The sequence below is a fragment of the Syngnathus typhle genome, linkage group LG10 (assembly GCF_033458585.1).
Source record: "Syngnathus typhle isolate RoL2023-S1 ecotype Sweden linkage group LG10, RoL_Styp_1.0, whole genome shotgun sequence".
Classification (NCBI taxonomy): Eukaryota; Metazoa; Chordata; class Actinopteri; order Syngnathiformes; family Syngnathidae; genus Syngnathus; species Syngnathus typhle.
Genome location: NC_083747.1, coordinates 12,865,862 through 12,881,460, shown reverse-complemented (window position 1 = coordinate 12,881,460; position 15,599 = coordinate 12,865,862). Strand labels below are relative to the sequence as shown.

Sequence of the window (15,599 nt, the reverse complement as noted above, 5' to 3'; positions counted from 1 at the left end):
GATGGATGGATGGATGGATGGATGGATGGATGGATGGATGGATGGATGGATGGATGGATCGATAGATAGATAGATATAACTTTTTCCAAACAACTTTGATTGAAATCCCAATTCAGTCAGTATGTAATCATAGTTGAGTCATTAAAGTATCAGCTTACAATTTTGACATGCATTTGCTTGCAGTGTTTCATCTACTTTGCATTTTGCGAGTTCAACACAAACTTCTCTCGCACTCCAAAAGTTCCTGTCTGCATATTCCAAGTAACGCGTCGAATAAACAAAAATGCTGCAAACTTTTCGTGGGCCGATTATGCAAGAATACTGTAAAATTCGGCCCGATTAAATCAAATGAAAGTTTAACGTGGCGTTCAAGCGCAGCGCTGCTGCTTATGGATGGGTTGGCGCCGATGTCCAACACGTTGCATCACGCTCGGCCTCAGGTGGGTGCGCAGGATCACGTCCATCAACCGCTCCATCGCGAGAGCAAAGATAACCTTGCCGCCTCGCGCATCAATACCAGCCACGTTTCGGAGCGGGCGCCGCTCGCGTCCTTCGGCCAAATCAAATGTGCGCTCGGCTCGGTTCTCAATTTGCGGAGTGATGAATGATTTTCGTGTTTGTTTTGTCAGGTGTTGCAGAGGCATGGACTGCAACTGCGTCAGCGATCTGCTGCTCCCTCCGGTACCCGCGCTTTGGACGCCAGGTTGGGAACACCAAACACTCAAGTGAACGGGAATGACACCAATCAGTTCCAGACTACGCAAAAAAATGCCTTTGTGTTATAACAACAGCAAAACAAACATTGGGTGCATGAGGATTTCATGTTACTGTCTAATTCATTGCAATGCTCCTTCTGGTGGCCACCAGGATTCAGTATAGTACAACGGTCATGAACATAATCATGAGTAAGGATAAAGAATCTATGCCTGTGAGTATTGTTCTAATCATGTTCATGATTGGATGTCAAAATGCAACAGGTTAAATGAAATGTCATGTGTGATTTATTCTGAAATGTCACAACCAAAACGTAATGTTTTTTATGTCAGAATTTCTCAATTTCAATTGGTTGTCATGTCAGAAAATGCATTGCTTGACCACTTGTTGCCCGGCAGCTTCTATTATTGGGGAACAAACTTAGCAAATCAAGTTGAGTTCCCCAAGTCAAGCTGTTTACCAACTCGGGGCTGAATCGCGCTGTCGACGAGCTTCTAACTTGTTTTGCGTTTAAAGAGCGACGGCGTGACATCGATTATTGCAAGAGCACTCTCTATTCGATATACGACACACGATTAAATGTGCTGTATTTGTTTCCCGGGTCTGACCGGGTTTACCCCGACATAGCCTTGGCGGGGGTCCGCCCTCCGGTCCAGCTTTGCGATGACTTTGATTGTTCGCCGAGTACAAACACAACTCGATGTGTGTGATGTGCAAACGGGCAGCTTGAAGGATTGTGTGCGCGCACGCTGCAGCAGCATCAATCACATCCCTCGTCATCACACACCTGAGCAATCCGTGCAGCCCGCAGGGCACTAGCGCTAGCACGCTAATGTAGCTCAGGGCAGGCGCTGTTCTATTAAACACCTCATCCTTCACCTTCATCGCTCATCCAGACGGCGATCTCGTTGTCCCCGCCGGCGATGGACGGAATTAACGATGGGCCTTTTAAGTTCTCCACTCCGCCTCTGTGCAGGGTTCGCCTTTCCGGACTGGGCCTACAAGCCCGAATCAAGCCCGGGCTCGCGGCAGATCCAGCTGTGGCACTTCATCCTGGAGCTGCTGCAGAAGGAGGAGTACCAGGGAGTGATCGCGTGGCAGGGCGACTACGGCGAGTTCGTCATCAAGGACCCCGACGAGGTGGCCCGACTGTGGGGTATTAGGAAGTGTAAACCGCACATGAACTACGACAAACTCAGCCGAGCATTGAGGTATTTGCTCACCCATTGGCGCCGATGTCGCCACGAAAAGTCAGATTCTGTCGACGTACGCTTGTATAACTTCAAAATGTATCAAACTGATCTCTAACAAAAAATTGTCAGCACTTCTGGGACGTTGGCCGTATCTCCAAATGCCAAATATTCCTTATGTGAGCTCAAGTTGACATGGAGATATAAAAGAAGTGTTCAAGTTTGGAACCTCCGCTCAGGGAATGTCAATAATCCTCAATTGCTGCTCTTTATCGGCGGTGGGCATCTTAATGGAAAGTTGACAGGAGCTGGCCGCCAAACAAAGTCAATTTTCCAGATGAAGTTTGTGGGACTTTCCAAACTTGTTTAATTTCAAGCACATCTTGGGGCACTCCCAAATGCGTTGCCCCCTCCCCATTCTTGCGCCTGTTTTTCTTGGCTGCTTCTTAATGTGGGTTGTCGCGGGAGGCTAATTGTTATGAATAGGCCGGGGCCACAATTAGCCTTCTTAATTAGCCTCACTTAATTGCTCAATTAAGCGCCAACGCGTCATTGCCACATCAAGCAAAACGCACAGAGGCGCGTTTGGGCGCCGATCCGTACGCGCTCCTCCGAGCGGGTTGATGTCCTGCCTAATGAGGTGTCTTAACGCTTACTTTCAAACAAAGCGAGGCCACATTCAAGTCAACGAGCACCTGAAAGACTGAATTTGGGTTTTCTGCACACCTGCCTGAGTGTTCCACTCTTTGGACTGAGCCAGGTGGCTGTAGCGCGTGCACACGCACACACACGCACACACACACACCTCAGTGGTGGCACAGCGCTATTTTGAGTTTGTCAGCTACAAACAAAAACAAGGTCTGTTTTTAAGATCCGCACAGGAGGGCCTGAGTCAGGATTCAAACACTGACCCTTGGGACTGTGAGGCAGACGAGTGAACCACTCAGCAACTGTACACCCCACGTTGTAGCCCATCGTGGGCTGCCCCAGCGTTGCTAAGCTGTGCTGTCCTTTTTGCAGGTATTACTACAACAAACGCATTTTGCACAAAACCAAAGGCAAGCGCTTCACGTACAAGTTCAACTTCAGCAAGGTGGTACTGGTCAACTACCCCATCCTGGACATGGCCAACTCGCCCTTCTTCCTGGCCCAGAACCACTTCAACGGAGGCTCCGGCGCACCCGACTGCACTCCCGAGGTACGCCGACATTTCACACTCGACCGGCTTTCGGCGTGGCCGATCAAATGTCATTTGCATGCCGTGTAATTAGCGTGAGAGAAGATTGGCAAAAGCAGACGTGCTGCTTTTTTTTCATTAAGAAATTGATTTCATTCCAACAAAAATCTATTGCTGCCATGTGGTTTTGCCGTTGCAGCTAGCGGGTACCTGCTGCGCCTTTCCCGGATGGATGAAAATCATAAAAAAGCAGCCTTAAACCTAACGCTGCCACGCATTTGTTAATGTTTTTTGTCGTCCAACCTGATGGTCACATTATGACAAATTTGACAAATTTAGAAATTTAGAACAGACATTCAACAACTACTATCACTACAACTAATTTATTCCATTGCACCCCAAAACAATTATATCATCAGTCTTCATGTGTCACCTCATTGTTTGTGTTCAAATATCCCTTGCTTAAAGGCTTAAAGGCAAAATCAATGCTAATTTTGTTAACCCGTCAGTGGTGTTTTGCTTTGAATGTTAGCATCAAGCTAACCGAATTTCCTTAGGCCAAATGATGTGGTTTGGTTACGTGCCTGTGTAATTCTCATTGGAAATGAACAGTTGAAAGCATCTTTTTGGAAGAATGATATCCTGAATCGCTTGTAGGATGAGGAGTCACCCAAGTAGCTTGTTTGGGCCACCGACGGGGGATCACAACACTGGATGTGTGCTCGGTGTACGAGTACCCAAAAGTTTCCGTCTGATCTGAAAGAAAAGTACAGCGAGCGTGTGTTCGTCACTCGTCTGCGCCATGCTTAAGGTCGTGAGGAGAAGGCTTTAGGTCGTCTTTAACCCCCCTAGGGCGCCCCCAAAGACGACATGATCCCCACCTCTCTCTCATCCCGCGTCTTCGGCGCGTCATCGATCTCAAATGAAAGCGGGGCCGCGTCAGATGGGATCAATGGCGTGCCTCCTTAATGCGCTTTGTTAAGCAAACACGGATCTGGTGGCTCGGGGACTACGCTCTTGCCTTTCAAACTCGGGGTGACACAGGATATTGATCCGGGGAATAGGGGGACAAAAATCCCTCCTTTGTCCCGCCGGTTCCCCGGATTCATCTGTTCCATTTGTTTCAGCTCGTCTGCGGCGTCCCAAGCGAATGTCACGCCGTCAGATCTGGCTCGCCGGTCGTCCTAATCTTCCCGCTTTCCTCCTCATTTCTCCTTCGCAGCCTCAAACGCGTCCTCTCCTTCGCAGGCCCAAGCCCGTGACAGCCCTTGCATCTGCCGTCCTTGCCTCCGCTCCAACGCTGTTTGCTTCACGTGTCTGCACTTCTGCGGCGCCACTGCTGTTTTTCTGTATCTTGCTGATTCTTAGAATGTTCCCTCCTGAAATGTTACCTTTTTCTCACACTAGCAATACTTTATTCAGATTCATATAATATAACATTTCCTCAGATGACAATATTAGCTTTAAGTTTTCCTGGAAAAAAGTAACTTTTTTGTCAATAAAAAAGAAAGAAAGGTTTACCTTTTCTTATTTCAGTTTGTATTTTTTTTGTCTTTGCCCATGTAGGCCATCCAGTCCCTGTTTCCTCGCCTGCCCGACTCGGGCCGAGCATCGTCCCTGTTTGATCGGGGCAGCGCAGCGCCGGGGCCCGAGGGAGACAAGCTGCGACTGGACACCTTTCCTTTCCTCGGTTCAGGTGAGAACGTGCGCCGCAAACTTGCAGACAGTAAGATGGTCGACAGGCGATGCAGGCAGGAGCGATTGAGCCGCTGAGAGCATCCGTCCCAGTTGATTGACTGCTTAATTTTGTTCGTCCTCAACGTCTCACGTAAAATTCATCACCTTACTACTGAAACAGGCTAAATGCTAAAAACAGCATTTTTTTTTTCTCACATAATGCCACCAAGTATTGACAACGTTATCAAATAATTTTACCGGTACGTTCAAACAACTATGCATCACGTTTGAACAATATTGTTCGGTCAAAAAATTCCACCTACGTTTGGTAGCAATGCACTTTATATTCTCAGTGGCTCAATTATTATTCAAGGAAATAAGAGAGATGGCAGCCTGAAGTCAAGACTGTTAAGTGAGACCCACTTAGCCGCCGCCTTGGACATACTGTTGCCAAACAAGTGGAAGGAAGGTGAGACTACTCCCGTGTCCATGACAGACGCTGCTTAATGGCCTGCACACACACGCACAAAATACAGAAAGCGAGGGAGGTAGTGTGTAAACAGATGCTCCCCACCCTTCTCCTCCCCTCCTCCTCTTCTTGGTCTTCATCCTCCACAGTTTGTCCTGGGGTCTTATTTCCTTCTCCCTCCCTTGTGTCCCAGCCGTGCTAATCCCTTCCCAGGCAGGAAGGCCCTAATTGAGGGTGCAGGCTTCAGTTTGTGGCCTGTGGGCGCCCATTACTGTGTTTTCATAAGCAAGCGAGAGAGGCCCGGCTGACTGATTCAATATTCATGTGTCTGCCAGCTACACACGCACACACTTGGGCGCTGTCAAATTAGGCCCGCATAGTAAATAAGGTGGCAGGCTGGCGCACGGAGGGGAAGCAAAGGAGGGAACGCGGCAGCGAGTAGCTCGGCAGTTGGAAGGAAGTGGGCTGCATGCGCTCGGAGGTGAAGAAGCTTTTGTTTGTTGGTCCCAGCGCTGCCGCCCAGCCAAGCACCGCCATTTTGCTCTCATTGCACCAATAAAACCTAAGTGTAGGATTTTGGATCGTGTGACTTCATTTGGAATTTGAACATTCGTATGGGGAGAGTGACTTTAAGGTGGTTGTGTTACATTTAAGGTGCCGCTGATCAAAGGAGCCCCTCCTCATTTGAATCTATTTTTGAACTGTTGACCACTTTTTGCCCTCCATTTTTGACACTATTAACCCTCATGTCGTCCTGCATGCTAGGTGGCCCCTGCTACACCAAACCGCCATCCCTGCTGGGAGCGTACCCCCGCAGCCCACCCTTCGACTACCCGTGGGGCTTTAACCCCTACCTGCCGGGGGCCTTCTCCCTCAACAACTGCCCCAAACTGCCCCCTGGCTCCCTCTACCCCTCCCAGTTCTACCCCGGCCCATTGCCCGGTGGCCTCTCTCAGCTGCCCCACCCTTTCTCCAACCTGCTGCCCCCAGGGGAGGCCGGCGGGGGTGGCGCCAACAGTGCAGCGGCGGCGGTGTCAGCAGGGGGACGACCCGGGCCTCTCCCCTACCAGGGTGGTCTGTCGCTGGGCCGCGCTGAGCTGGGCAACCCTCTGCTGGGCGGGGAGCGCGCCCGGGCCACGCCCCCCAGCCTGGGCCCGGGGCGCCAGAGCCCCACAGAAAGGCGGGGCGGCATCAAGCGTGACGCTGAGTCGGACTCGGATCTGGAGATCACCGACCTGAGTGACTGCAGCTCAGATAACGAGCATGATTTTGCTGTTGCCAAAGACGCCGCGTCGGGGGGGAAGAAGCCGAGGACGGTGGCGGTCTTGCCCCTGCCGCCCATTTCCTCCCTGCCGCCGCCCGTGTCCACCCACCCTCTCAAGGGCCTGATGCCCCTCACACCGCCACCGCCGCCCACCATTTTGCATGAGCACCACAGGGAGGCAGAGACCCTCAAAATGATCCATAGCTAATACTTCAGTTTTGATTGCTTTGCTTTTCTGTCCTTTTGTCCACGTCCTCAACATCAGACATTTCCCCAAAATTTACAGCATAAAACTTAACTTCCCAGGGCCATTTCAATCTTCAAATCTACATGAATGGCCTCGACTTGTTTCCTGTGCTTGAATCAACGTTCACAAAGACACGGGCAAATACTGCCCCCTGATGGTGGATTCAGTGGAATGTTGTTCAAATGACTTTCGTAGCTTGAAATGGTTGCTTCTGTTTCTGGTTGCTGTTTTTGTTTTTTTTGTTTTTATTTTGGTACATTTCTGGTAGTGTGACAACGTTTTGCTTTTGAATTCAATTCCAAAATCTTTCATATCATATGTTTTTAGTATTTGATAAGTTATTTGTTTATTTTGGTCTTGGGTTCTATTGTGTCTTCAGGTATTTAAAATGACTTTGTCCCTAGGTGTGAGTGCGAGTGCGTATAACCCCCCAAAATGTTTAACATTATTGTATTATTTAGGGTTAATATCATGTTCACCACGTTAATGGAAAACATTCGTCTTGTATTTTATTTCTTAATATAGTTCAAGTTGATTTCACACAAATTTATAATGATGTCTTTTGGTTTGCCAAATTATTTTATTGGAAGCTGCATTGAAAATGTAAATTTTATATTCTTGCACATTCTGAGGGAGGAACAAAGTAAAGAAAAGCGCAAATATTTGAGATTTGTATGAATATTTGCGAGTGTGTGAGCGTGTGCGTGTGTGTACATTTTAATATGTTGTATATTTAATGATGAGCACTTATGAGGAGAGCTAGCTGTATCGTGGTGATTTTATTCTGTATTTAATTCACTATTTGGTGGGGGGGGGGGGATAAGGTTCTAAGCTTATGTGTATCTAAAGTTTCAATAATTCATAAGCAGATGTTTTCATATGATGAGCTTATTGGGATGCTTTCTGAGTTTTTAATTGTGCCCTTTGGTCTTTCTTTTACACCCGAAATGTCTACCACGTAAATCCTTCGGGGTGCACAAAATATGCCAGGAGACTTATTTTTGTATTAGCATTCATCCAGTGTAAAGCTGTTTTTTAGTTTTACTTTAATTACATTCTCTGGAATTTAAAAAAAACTTGAGCCACATTGTACTCTCTATTGTAAAGTATCTGATGTGTCACACAAGCAACTGTAAATACTGTTTCCTGTGTGTGGGTGCGTGTGTGTGTGTGTATGTGTGTGTGTGTGTGCGCGCGCGCGCGTATGCGTACAATGCTTTGTTTCTGTAAAAAGGTCACAGGGGGGAAAAAATTAATATCATGAAAAGCAATAAACTTAATTCTTTGGGATAATGGACTTATGTTGTCACTGATTTATCTCCTGCTGCCTGCCAAATAAATCTGTTGTTGGCTCCATGAAACTACAAAACTACGCAAAATTCTTCGTGCTTCACTCACCAGTTCAAAGTCAAAGTCTGCTTTATTGTCAATCTCTTCACATGTCAAGACACACAAAGAAACCGAAATTACGTTTCCTCTATCCCACGGTGACGAGACATAGTACACGATAGACATACAAGTAAATTCCAATTCAGCGAGAGTGTGAATGGTTTTCGGGCTCAATATTTGCCTTTGATTGACAGGCAACTCATTAATTGCAAATTTTAAATACGAAAATGCTTTTCACCAAACAGCAAGCCTATCGTGGCCATGCCGTTGTTGATGCGCCAGGGAGCGACAAACTCCGTTGAAACGAAACCTTAGTGCGGTTGCGTTGGCGTCGCTGCCGTGGTAAACGTCTGATAATAAATCTTGAAATCTTGATCGTGCCAAAAGTTGAAATAATGTTTGTTATACATGACTCATTTCTAACTGTTATGGGGGGAAAATGTAATTTAAAGAGGGACAATTATCTAGCAGCCGACGTTCAGTTAGGGTGGAACTTTTTTAATCCGACGAGACACTGATTAAAATAATTATTACAAGCAATAAAACACATAATAGCGACAGTTTTATAAATCATAATTTCCTTTGGTAGTTGAAAAACACCTAGAATGGTTATTTAAAAATGTGTTGGTTTTTTTAACAGTGTTCAGTCAACGAGGGAATATTTAGTGTGTGACACAATGAGGAAGCGACTCATTTTACAGTGTTTTTAAAATAAAACAAACAAACTTTTTCATGAGGCATCATAAACTCTCCGGTCGTAATGTGGTGTTATAAAATACAATATTCATATGACTATAATTTACTAACGGTTTCAGTGAGTGAGTAAGTATTTGTGTACTTCCGCGTACAATGTTTTTTTTTTTTTTTTACCGTCCTCCCCCAGTCTAGCCCCCACCTTTGCTCACTTCACTTCACTTGATGACACACGACAACTTTTTCCCTACACGAAACACGATTTAGGCGCTCGGACGGACGTTTTCTCCCTCTTTGCGGGTGAGTAAAGCTTTTAAACATAACCATCGGCGAGATGTTTGTTGGATCTTTTTTTAAAAAAATGCTGGAAAAAAGGTGAACACGAAGGTGTGTTTTTTTCCCCCCCTCTGACAAATCCCCCAGCACGATAACGCTGCGCCGACCGGGGGCTTTCGTCGGGCTACACCGCCTTATGTGCGACTCTGTTTTGTAAATATAAACGATTTAATAAAACGGTTTGTTTTGATGACACCTTTCAAGCCTCAAAGCACGAAGTATTGGGATTGTCACATGTGGGAATTTGTGCTAGGAGGCGTTTGTGTGTTCTGGTGTCGTTGATGTTTAGATCAAAGGATGAGTTGCATTTATGTCTCCGAAAAATCATCGGAATTCACAGAGTTACTAGAGTTTGGGACTGACAGCTGATTGGGAGAATTGTCTTGTTGATCATTTATTATTTGTAGTGTGACAGCCAGGCCATCAGTATGCCTGCCCCACTGTGGCACATGACAAAGGCTATGAAACCTGCAAACGGTGGGCTAAATGCGGCCAGAGCGTTTTCTTACATTGTTTATATTATTGATTTTATCACTATATTCAGCAAATATAACAAATTTCAATTTAAAAAATGTTTAGAGTATTCTAAATGAATATGAAACTTAAGTTTTCTTAATTTTCTGCCTGTCAAAAAAACCCCCAGTAAAACCTGATTTGAATCTTTATTGAAAAGTCCTAAAAGTTTGAACCCCTGAAATGCTCATTGAGCCCAACAAACGTTTGCTAATTGTTCTTCATCATACTTTAAGTACGACCCAGAAACAAAATGGCTACCTTGCATAGCCTAGTTAAAGATGCAGACGAGATCAATAAGGAGCGTCTGCATAATATTGATTGCTGCTTTTTGTGTGTGTGTGTGTGCGTCTGTGTGTGCGTGCGTGCGTGCGTGCGTGCGTGTGCGTGCGTGCGCATGTGTGTCCTCTGAGGAAGCGTCCGTGAGCGCATAATTGGTCTCAATAAGCACAGTTAGTCAGTCCACGCTTTGCTTCATCATTGAGCATTTTGCTAATTTTGCTCCCCCGCAATGCTGCTTGCAGCTGATGGCGGGCGTAGCAACTTCCCGTCAGAGTTGAGGTGTAGCAAGTTGGTGGCACCGCCTGGCCGCTGGCTCAACAAGTGGCGGCTTGTGTGCAGCGTAAAGGCCTCCTTCTCTTCCTTTTAAAGGAATGTTGGCTGTTTTGTCCCACTTCGGTACCTCTGCCATGTCGTAAAACTTGGGCCGCCGTGAGGATAAACAGCAGCCGCGGAATTGTAGGTGGGGGGCTTCGGGGGTGATGTTCTCACGAGCTGACTCTGAGCATTAGCAGACGAGCTAATAATACAAACACATTTCAACACATGAAGCAGTTTGAGAGAGAGCTGACACAAAAATATTGTAGTCAAACAAAATAATGTGGACATTAAAATTACACCCTAAATAAACAGGAAGCAGATCAACATAGTTACCACCTGCTTGTTTAATTTCACGCTTGATGAGTGAAAATCAGTTTAGTGGTTTCTGTATCAAGAAGACGAGAGGTCAGCACAAACGACTTCCCTGGTTTCATCCGCGTTGCTTGACCAGGATCGTCACCCGTTCGTCCCACTTAGCGCTCTGGAAAAGCCAGAAAATGGAAAGACTTACTCCTCCGGCTGTCATGCGGAGTCTTGCGGCGGCCAGTTAGGGGGAGCTGTAGCGCAAGCGAGCGTGCTAAATGAAGTCATTCATGGGAAGCCTGGAAAAAAACTAAAGTCCAAGGATGGCTGTTGAAAACTTGATTATGCCTTAGCAAAGTAAGCATAGTTGAAAGCAAGTCAACAATGCAAAACGCTTTACAAATGGTTTGCATCGATAGTTGAGGTTTTAAAAGCGATGGACCCTCGTGAGGATAAGCGAAATCAGAAAATGGATGAATGTATGAATGGATTGATGGATGGTAGATGGAGGCATATATGTAGGCAAAGTCACTTACAATGGTAGTGGAAGACAATATATTCTTGACTGAAATGTTACACTGCCTCCTACAGGCTGAGTTGTGTGTGTGTTTTCTATGTCAACAATATCTTTCCACTTAAAATGCTCTGACCTTTATAAAAGATTAGAAAATGCAATTTCTGTAGAAATTACATGTGAAGGTGAAGAAGATGAAGAAATGCTTGGTGAATGCTACAGAATGATGTCAAATGACAGTGAAGTTAAACCGTACAATAAATGTAGAAGTGAGAGCAGAGATTGAATGCCCCATAGAGAATGAATGGTGAAAAAAGTGAAATTTCGGGTAAAAAGAAATTGTTAAAATATGGAATGAAACGAAAACTACAGGTTAGTAAACCTCACTTTGGAATTCTTAAGTTTGAATCGGACAGAAAGTGTAAAAAGTTAGTTAAAAGTAGTGCCAAAACTATTGGAATTATGAACAAAATGAAAACTACATGTTAGTAACCCATACTATGGAATCCTAAAGTTGAAACCGGGTTGATTCAGGCCACTTCTGGTTTGTTTGGGGCACTTCTGGTTCAATGTAAGGCATTATTGGTTTGTTTGAGGCACTTCCTGTATGATTTGAGGCACTTCCAGTTCAATTAAGGGCACTTCCGGTTCAATATAGGTCAGTTTAAAGTTTGAATGGGTTGAATCGATTGAAAACTGTAGAAATTAGGAGGGAAAAACGAAATTATGTGAAATTTTGCAAAATTCTCCGGGGATTTTAAAGTTGAAAATGTGTCATTTGTGAATCGTAGGAAGTTGTGGAATAGGTAGGCATAAGATAAACAGTTTAAAGTTGGAACGGGTTGAATCGGTAGAGAAATGTAGAAATTAAAAGGAGGAAATCAAAATTTTGTGAAATTTTGCAAAATTCTGTGGCAATTTTAACGTTGAAAATGTGAATTTTTTTGTTAAGTGGAAGGTTTTCGAATTGGTAGGCATAAGAGGAACAGTTTAAAGTTGTTTTTGTTGAATCAGTCAAGAAATGTAAAAATTAGAAGGGAAAAACGAAATTTAGCAAAATCCTGCATGAAATTTAAAGTTGAAAAGGTGACATTTTTTAGTAAGTTGGAAGTTTTGGAGTCGGTAGGCAAAAGATGAACATTTTAAAGTTGGAACGAGTTGTATTTGTCAAGAAATCTAGAAATTAGAATAGGGAAAAGCGAAATTTTGTGACATTTTGCGCAAATTTTTAACGTAAAAACATGAAATTATTGAATGTAGCAATTTTTGAAATGTTGAAAATCCTCCCCAATGTGATTTGGATGTGCTGAATGATGTGAATTTCAAGCTGGAAGAAAGTACCGTTTTTTTCCGTGTATAGTGCGCAAAATTTAACTAATTTATTGTCCTAAAATCTGGGGTGCGCATTATACATGGGTACAAAAAAATTTTTTAATTTTTTTTTTAATTTTTTTTTTTTTTTTAAGTCCCAATGATCGTCACACACGTAGGGAGGCAATGGGTCCCATTTTTATAGTCTTTGGTATGGTCTTAACTAGGCTGGATGTAATTTTTTTTGTTGGCGTTGATTTCTCCGACTGCCCGTAAACGCACCACCGCGCTCCGTGCGCGCACGGGACAGCAAACGAGCAGGTGATCGAGCAAGCGTCTGATACGAGAGCATTGCGGTCGCATAGAGCGTGTTTGAAGTGAACAGCAGAGAAGAAAGGAACAAGGCAAAGTGTTGTGAAATAAAATGCACAGAACGGATGCGCAAGACACGTCAGCTATATAAAGAGCGAGAGTTGTTTTCTTCCTATTAGTTTCAATTCACAGTTTAATTAGCAGTTTCAATCAGCAAATAACAAAATGCGTATTACAGGTAATATTTTATTTCACAACACTTTGCCTTGTTCCTTTGGTCTCTGCTGTTCATCCTAAAACACAAAGGCGCTCTTTAAGCAATGCGACAGTGAGCGCCCGGCGCGCTGCGGTTGTGCGACCGCACCAAATTAAGCTCCCTGCGCAGTGCGCACTGAGGTCCACTTAAATTTTAGAAAGTACATCAGGACTTTAAAAATATCTTCTAAATTTCAGCGACGGCTCTGTCACACTAATGCGACCAGCGCGGTGCAGTTGGGCGGTCGGCGGCGCGCTACGGTTGAGCGTTCTCTCTCGCGCTCTCTCTCTCGCACACACGCACACGCGCACACACGCAAACCGGATATCATACGGAGGCCGCCATTACAGATGCGCAGAACGGATGCGCAAGACACGTCAGCTATATAAAGAGCGAGAGTTCAGTTCTCTACCTAAATCCGTATTACAGGTAATATTTTATTTCACAACACTTTGCCTTGTTCCTTTCTTCTCTGCTGTTCACTTCAAACACGCTCCATGCGCACGGAGCGCGGTGGTGCGTTTATGGCAGTCGGAGAAATCAACGCCAACAAAAAAAATTACATCCAGCCTAGTTAAGACCATACCAAAGACTATAAAAATGGGACCCATTGCCTCCCTGCGTGTGTGACGATCATTGGGACTTGAAAAAAAAAAAAAAAAAATTTTAAATTTTTTTTTAAAAATTCATAAAAATTGGGTGCGTATTATACATGGGTACAAGCTTTTTTCCAGCATCAGCATGCCATTTTTAGGGGTGCGTACTATACATGGGGGCGCATTATACACGGAAAAAAACGGTAAATGTGAAATGTTGAATGTGCCATTAAGAATGAATGGGGAAATGTTGTCGTGAATTTTGCGAAAACTGAAAAGTTTTGGAATTAGAAAAAAATGGAAGCACTCATCACGTGAATATTTGGAATATGTTGAAATTGGAATGAGGTGACTCGGATGAAGTATGTGGAAGTAGTAGCGGGACAAAAAAGTGTGACGAATGAAAAAGTAGATGAACATATGTATGTGTGAAGGCCTTCGTCTTCAGACTAAATATGTTTTTTCAAATCTTAAGTTAAGTTGTTTCAAGTCTTAAATTGTTTTCAAACCGTTCAAAGCGCTAAACCGACCGATTAAATTGCTCGGACGTTTAATTTAACATCAGTACCATAAATGAAAGGACTGCCTTGATCTGAATCCGTTCTATTACGTAGACCGCCCTAGCCCAGAAGAGGGAAAGCCATTCATCACAATACCAACATAAAAAAAACATATATAAGTCGCTCCGGAGTATAAGTCGCATTTTGGGGGGAAATTTCATCCATCCATCCATTTTCTGAACCGCTTAGTCCCCACGGGGGTCGCGGGAGTGCCGGAGCCTATCCCAGCGGTCATCGGGCAGTAGGCGGGGGACACCCTGAATCGGTTGCCAGCCGATCGCAGGGCACACGGAGACAAACACTTTTGGGATGTGGGAGGAAACCGGAGTGCCCGGAGAAAATGTATTCGACAAAATCCAACACCAAGAACAGTCATGAACGATAACAGGCTAAAGTCCAGGGCTCACCAACCTTTTTGAAGTTCGGAGCTACTTCAAGGGCACCGAATAATGCAAAGGGCGACCACTTTGATAATACACTTCTGAAATAACAAAGTTACACAGTGTACCTTTAATTTTATATTTTTATGAATGATATTCTATGTGAAGACACTGAACATTAATGTTAGTGGGAAGCCTGGCATTGCATGCTCTTCACCAGTGTACTGTAAACTATTTTTAGAACTGGCCTGTGGTCGCCGCGGGCGACCTGGTGCCCGCGGGCCAAACGATAGGTATGCTAACGTGACATAAACACAAACTAAGAGCTGAGAACGGCCCTGACGTAAGATTCAGAGTTATTCAAAAAACTATTACCGTTTTTTTCCGTGTATAATGCGCAAAATTTAACAAATTTATTGTCCTAAAATCTGGGGTGCGCATTATACATGGGTACAATTTTTTTTTAAGAAAATCATGGTACAACAGGACTGACCGACAAAGTCGTGGAACAAAAAGACAGGGTGACATTACCAAAGACAGGAACAGAAACCAAACAGACATCATGACAGTAACACATGCAATGATCCGACGGTGAGCGAGGGGCAGACAGGACTTAAATACAAAACACGTTACATTGATTGAGGTGACACAGGAAGGGAGGGGCGACGCGAACAGAAACTATGGCAACCTAGACACATAGCAAAACTGGGTACGAGACATGACAAATCTCCCTCGAAATAAAACTTGAAATCACCTTTCTTCTTGTTTGTTGTCAATCGCGCATCGCATTCAGCCATCCTGCCCAACACACTTAGTCAGTAAAATTCATAATTGACGACACATCGTTTGATGCGATGGTGAAATCCTTGATGGTGTGTTATTGTCAAATATTGTTTGTTGTTTAATCTCCATCGCGGACCGGACGTCATACGGAGGCAGTATGACTGCGCATGCGCACTATGGATCCGATGCGCAGAACGGATGCGCAAGACACGTCAGCTATATAAAGCGCGAGAGTTGTTTTCTTCCTATTAGTTTCAATTCACAGTTTAATTAGCAGTTTCAATCAGCAAATAACAAAATGCGTATTACAGGTAA

At 44.5% G+C, this 15,599-nt stretch overlaps 2 protein-coding genes across 6 annotated transcripts in view; both read left to right on the top strand.

Moving 5' to 3' along the window:
- Positions 1-642: 642 nt before the first annotated feature.
- erfl1 (Ets2 repressor factor like 1) lies at positions 643-7,615 on the top strand. The gene is made up of 5 exons (XM_061289748.1): positions 643-703; positions 1,691-1,925; positions 2,925-3,102; positions 4,648-4,777; positions 5,993-7,615. Exons 1-5 carry the CDS (start codon positions 643-645, stop codon positions 6,697-6,699), a joined length of 1,311 nt encoding a protein of 436 aa, XP_061145732.1. The 3' UTR covers positions 6,700-7,615.
- Positions 7,616-8,959: 1,344 nt separating this feature from the next.
- The window catches only part of arhgef1b (Rho guanine nucleotide exchange factor (GEF) 1b), a 35,438-nt gene continuing 28,798 nt past the window's right edge, over positions 8,960-15,599 (top strand). For all 5 annotated transcript variants that reach the window (XM_061288404.1, XM_061288406.1, XM_061288405.1 and 2 more), the window contains exon 1: positions 8,960-9,120. The gene's annotated coding sequence lies outside the window, so the exon portion shown is untranslated. The remainder of the gene's footprint in view (positions 9,121-15,599) is intronic.